The following is a 6,000-nucleotide window of genomic DNA, read 5'->3' as shown; positions in this document are numbered from 1 at the left end:
CTCCTGCCTCCCGTCTCCACACCAAGCAGCCAGAGGAGCTCGGGGCCTGCCAGAGCCCCCTCAGTGCACCCCGGCACCCCGCAAACCACCCCAAAGTGAGGCCTCACTGAGGACAGGACGAGCACAAGGCTGAGAACTCAGGCGACTCCCGCCTTCCAGCAATCGCCTCAGCCGGCAAAAGCCTCAACCCAGCAGGAATGCATCAGCTCTGGCCCCAGCACATGAAACACATGGTTTAATGCTGCCAGCCTGCTCCACAGCCTCAACGGTCCCTGCCAGCCACCCGGCGCTCCAGAAAAGCAGATAAAATGGATAAAACACAGCATTTTCCTCCTGGCAATGCTGCTGCTGGCCCCTCCACAAGCTGTCTGAGGGCTAGTGCTGGGCCCAGGTGTCCCTCGTTACCCACCCAGCCCCACAGGTGCCACCCCTCAGGACAGGCTCCCAGCACCCAGATTGTTCCAGAAAACTTCCTTCCAGCCTTCGCAGCCTCAGATCTTAGCAAATACTGTCACACGTGTGGCTGTGCTTTGACATCAGTAGTATTTCTAGGTCACACAAGCCCCCTTGTTGTTGTGACTAGGAAAAGCTGCTGCTTCATAATGAGCATTAACATCAGTGGTCTCGTTTGTCATTCATGTTAGACTGGGGCAGGGGGACACAGAGGGTAGATGTCCCTGGCCTTCCTCCTATACCTTAGACTTTGTTATCATGTCCATATACAGTACTTTCTGGAAACAGCCATCGCCCTGACCGGATGTATGAGCTGGTTGCTCAACAGACAACACAGTACTGCAAAAAAGTTGCCCAGGGGCAGGATAAAGGATATTGCTCTGGTCTCTGGAGCCACAGGTGTCTGCAGGCATCTGCTAGTTATGCCCCAGCAGAAAACAAAGAACTGGACCCAAAGATGGTCCAGGTGTTCCTCTCTCTAAAATGTGCTTTGTTTGTTGGTAACCCACACACAGCTGTTGCTCAGGGTCAGGGTTGGCTGGAGGCTCACCACGACACTGCTGGTGCAGCATCTGGTCCTTTTGCACGATACGACTTCAGTCGGGTTGAACTGGAGCTCTTCACGCTCTTCTTTGGGCTGGAGCTGGCCAGAAATCCACATACAGCATTTTTGCAACAGCTGTTTTGAGAATCAAGACCACAAAAAAGGGAGGGAGGGGAGCATACAGTGGCCATTTCATGCCCGCATACAAACACCACTCATCATGCAAAGCAACAGCAGTTCTGAGAGTATGTCTTCACAGCGCATTCTCCATTCAAAGGGGGGGAAAAGCCAGTTTTTAAGAACTAGGGCAAAGGCCAGTAAATTACCATAAAGTTATTTATACAAGGGATATCAGAGGGCCAGCTTTGTGAATGGAAAGCTTATATGAGCTTCTGTAAGCTGAAAAAAATGTGTTTTGCCCCCAGATTTGGTTATGAGCTGGAGGCAGCACCACTCCCTTGATGAGAGATTTCCAAGGAGAACTTTGCAGAACCAGGAAGGAGCAAAAGCGAGGATTAACATGCCTTTCTGCTCTACTTTCTGCCCGATACCAAAAGAAACACACTTATCTGACCCATAATATATTTATACATGCACATCTTATGGTTTGTTCTATCTGTCCATGACTTCATCAGCAAAAGGTGTTTAGGGTTTGCCTAATATTAAGTGGTCAGACAGAATGCATTAGTCTAGAAATTGATTATTAAATTCCACTGTCAAACTGAAGTAGTCAATAAATACAGTGGAATGCAAGCGCTTCAATCATATAATGCTTCGTGTGTACTTTACTGTTAAAAAGTTCCCATACAGTGGGGTTTCAGTCCTATTTTGATTTCTTCCTTGCCTAACTCCTTACTTTCTTCTGCCAGGCTTTGTCCTACCCCAGTGTGTAGTACAGCCAGCTGCTGAGTTGTCTGCATCTTCTTTGGGAACTGCCCCTGCTCAGCAAAGTGGGCCAAGTCACCAGACAGGGATCCTAACCCAGAGAATTCAAACCACTCACGCAGTCGAAGGATCACAAATCAACTCCATTTCTTCTAGGTAGAAAAGGACATGCTTCCAAGCTGATGGTGACTCTCTCTCCCCTTTCAAAATGCAAAGAAAGATTCAGTAGAATGCAGAAAACTGCTACCATTAAAGTTATGGGATGCAAAACTGTGACAGCCCCACCATCTTACCTGCCAACTCAACAGCAATACTAGAAGGATTATCTTCAACTCATCTCCAATCAACCACTTGTTTTTAAAACCACATTGTCGCTGCCATCCAGCACAGCCCCTGCTGAATTTGTCCCAGTACAGATTCCCACTGTTCCTACGTGGGATAACACCAGTAACTTGGATAAAACCAAGTGTTTTCTAGCCACAAAAGACCAGAAGATAGGTTTTTTCTTTCCAAGAATTAAAAGACAGCATCTCTGGGGATTTTTTTATTTGGTTGTTGGTGGCTTTTTGTCTTCTGCTCAGTTATCAGACTTTTGCTGTTCTGAGTTAGAACTACTCTAACCCCAGAAACCTATTTGTGGGTCTTATTTCAGCAGAATTATTTTCTTCTCAAAGAAACCTTAAGCTTTTGATAAGGAGTTAAGAAGTCACATCAATTTTTGGGAGAGTTTTCATTTTCTTCATCTCCTGACTTACTCTGATCAGGATTAAACTGGATTAACAGAACTGGCACACTTTGGTCCTGCTTCAGACTGCATTCAGTTTAAGCTTTAAGCTTCCATTCACTCTACCAGGATTTTTCCAAAGTGCTCCTGCTGGCAAAGCACTAAATGATTCTTAGCAACCAATCACATCTATTTAATTCTCTACACTTTCTCCAAAAGTATATGCAAAAATAAAAAATGCACAAAATTCAAACTAGGTTTAATGGTTGGCTGTTTTTTGGTTTAAGTCCCAATCACACTGAAGCCCAGAAAGTTTGCATTTAAACTAGATAAAGCAATGCCCTCTAGTGTTCTGCAGAGAAATCTGGTACAAGGCTGCTTAAAGCCTTAAAAAATTCAAGTTTAGGATTGCTGTACCATCTCAAGTGACAGCCAAAGTTTTGAAAGCTTACAGCTCACATGCAGCGTCCTTAGAACGTTCTGCACACAAGGGTGGCCTGCAGGACAATTCTGGGTCCTCTCCTTTCCTTCCCTCCATTGCTGATGCTTGCATCAGAATTTCATGTCAAAAGATGTAGGTATTTTCTGGGCATACACTGATGGCTTGAGGAACATCTGGGAACAAGAGGGGTTTTTCAGAATCAGGCAAAAGCCTGAATCTTAACTTCCCAGATTTCACAAAATAAATGAAATCCACCTGCTCACTCATCACCTACAAACACCATCCGTGGACAGTTTTCTCCCATCTTCCCACCTGTGGCACATGACAAGTCACATAATACCCACCCTGCACCTTCCCCAAGTACACACAGCAGTTGGTACCCTGTGTTAATGACCCACCACACAAGCAGGATGATGCCTTTGGCTTGAAGAGCTCTCTTACAGAGTTCCAAAGCTTAGTGGATTTCCTCACAGCAGTAGCATTTCCAAGATATTGATAAATTGCAAACAGAACTATCCAAACTCAAGAAAGATTTAAATAAAGGAGAGCATTCTCATAGTTCAAAAAAAACCTGCAGAGCTATCAAAATATTTATTTACACCCTGTACACATTACAAAATCCAACTTTGCATCCCACAAAGGACTGGAAGAGTTTTTATAACTGGAGGTCTGAAAAGCAAAAGGCAAAGTCCTTGATGAAGGCTGCTCTTAAACAGGCAGCTAGGAGTCCTTAAATTTTACCATCCATTGCTCTTGAAAGACAACTGCTGGGCTCTCACCATCTAGACAGAATAGAAGCTTGAATGCCTTTGACTAAACTTTTAATCACATCAAGTACTTTTAAAATAATTAACAAGAGAAAAAAACATGTTGATCACTGTGCTTTTGTTACTTTATGTGCCATTGATCTGCAGCAGAGAGAAACCACAGATCAAAAGCTGCAATGGGGGGGGTGAGGGGGTGGGTGGAGAGAGAGATTAAAATGAAACATCAGTTCCACCCATGTCCTGTCTGAAATAAGGGGGAAAACGATGAAACAGTATATTTTCTGGCAACCTAAGGGGGACTGGTACACTTGGAAAACTGCCAATGCAAAGACAGCACCACAGCCATAAAATTGCTAGCTGGAATTTGTTTCTTGTCTGGAACAATTTCAACAATTACAAGCTGGCCTATTAACAGTGTTTCACACTCTTATTAGGACATTCACTGGAGCAAGGTTAATACAGGCATGGCTTCTTTGGAGGGAAGCTAGCTTGGCCCGTTTAATAGGTAAAGAGAGAAGCTTCGTTCTTCAGGCTAGGCATCACCCTGCACCTTGCAGAGGAATTTATTCATAAAAACAAAACAAAAGAAGCAACTTTAACAAGGTTTGCTCATAAAAGTAAGTTCTTCAAACAAAAAGCCTGCCAGAGTGACTGTAGTTCTGCAAAAATTATTGGATATAAATGAAACATCCATGGGGAGTGGTTACTGCCAAGCATCCTGCCCTGCAAAGAAATTATTTCTGATCTTGTTATACATGTAACCAAATTAAGGGAGAAAAGAAAGCAGTTTATAGTGACTATCCAAAAGACAGCCAAGGGAGGATATCCAGTGTTTGTACCACTGCACTAGGAAATATTATTTCTTAGAGGTCTGACACAATACGTCTGTGTGACTGACTGTGAGCACAGAACACTGCCCTGGAGAAACTGCATGTATATATATTTTTAAAAAAAAAAAAAAAAGCTCTCAGAATCAGCTTCTTCCCTGCTGTCTTGTCATTTTATTTGCAGGGGATAGTGTGGGGAAATGACCATTCAAAACTCAGCGTACAAAAAAAGCAAGGGAAAGATCTGGGGAAGACAGACATCATCGTGAGAACCCACAATCTCCAGCCTGACTGAATGAAATAGCTTTTCCACTTCCTTCAGTTTATTCAGCAGTCCAGTGCCTCTCAGACACATTCTCACCTTCTCCGGGGAGAAGCAGAACCACCTGAAAGAGAATGGAGGAAAACGCTCCAGCATTCATCATGGAGGGGCCACAGACACATATTGCCATGTCTTGAGAAGATGTGTATTGTTCTGCAGGGCTGGGAGCATTCCACTAGTGCTTCACTTTGCGAAGATGCCAAGAGTGTCCAGGTAAGACACTGAAACTGTCTGAAGCGCACATAGTTTCATCACTGAAGCGTAAACTGAGCTCTTCCATTCTTCCCCTTAGCCCTCTTTTTGCACAAGTGTTTTGCTATGAGACTAGTGCTGCTGCATTCTCCTTATTTTCTTTCTGTGTCACCATCTGCAGGTACTTCAGTCGCATGGGAGGGAGCTGCTCATAAAGGTCAAATCCCAAAGGGCTCTCTGCATTCAGCAGTCTGTAGTAGAGCAGGTGCTTTTTCAAGGTCTGAAGAAAGAAACAGCAGCCATTAAGCACGTCTGAACAGAATCTAATCTTTTCCATCCTGTCTCCAACACAACACAGCAACCTGCCAGATAGTACAATTCCATCATGCCCGACATATTTAATTGCATCATCTTCAACAGAAGAGCTATAAAAGGTGAGTTTCTTCCAAGAAAATTCATTTTTGATTTGCATGAGATTTCCTCTTCTGAACACAACTCCACTGCCCCCTCAACAACCCCTCACAATGAGTTCTTGCCAGAAGCCCAAATGGGGTTTTGAATGGGATCTAAGAATTTACCCTGGATGCTAAACATACAGGGTCAAATGACCCAGCTCTGTCACACAAATGACAGACTCTGGCAAGCTCCCTGAGAAAGAAAGAAACCTTACATCTGTTTTGTTCTTCTCGGGGGAAGCATCCAACTAAGATTTAAGGGAGATCACTGCTGGCCACCTATTCATAGTTGTGCTAGAATCATCTCTCTAGGACCTCTCACTACCCAAATATAATGCAGCTTGGGCAAGAGGCATGGAAATACAGTACAGGAGATTCATCTAGGTTCC

At 44.1% G+C, this 6,000-nt stretch overlaps 1 protein-coding gene across 10 annotated transcripts in view; it reads right to left on the bottom strand.

The window, feature by feature from the left end:
- Window positions 1-1,843: 1,843 nt before the first annotated feature.
- RPAP1 (RNA polymerase II associated protein 1) overlaps window positions 1,844-6,000 on the bottom strand; it is a 45,940-nt gene continuing 41,783 nt past the window's right edge. For 9 of the 10 annotated variants that reach the window (XM_082316982.1, XM_082316986.1, XM_082316983.1 and 6 more), the window contains one exon: window positions 4,605-5,436. In XM_082316982.1, the coding sequence (XP_082173108.1) occupies window positions 5,281-5,436 (156 nt within the window). In that variant the 3' untranslated portion in view covers window positions 4,605-5,280. Of the gene's footprint in view, window positions 2,083-4,604; window positions 5,437-6,000 lie in introns of those variants that run through there. The other variant, XR_014228709.1, reaches the window with a different exon arrangement.

Source organism: Platalea leucorodia, assembly GCF_965183815.1.
Source record: "Platalea leucorodia genome assembly, chromosome: 7".
Taxonomy (NCBI): Eukaryota; Metazoa; Chordata; class Aves; order Pelecaniformes; family Threskiornithidae; genus Platalea; species Platalea leucorodia.
Note: the sequence above shows the minus strand (reverse complement) of the source record. Positions and strands in the feature narration are given on the sequence as shown.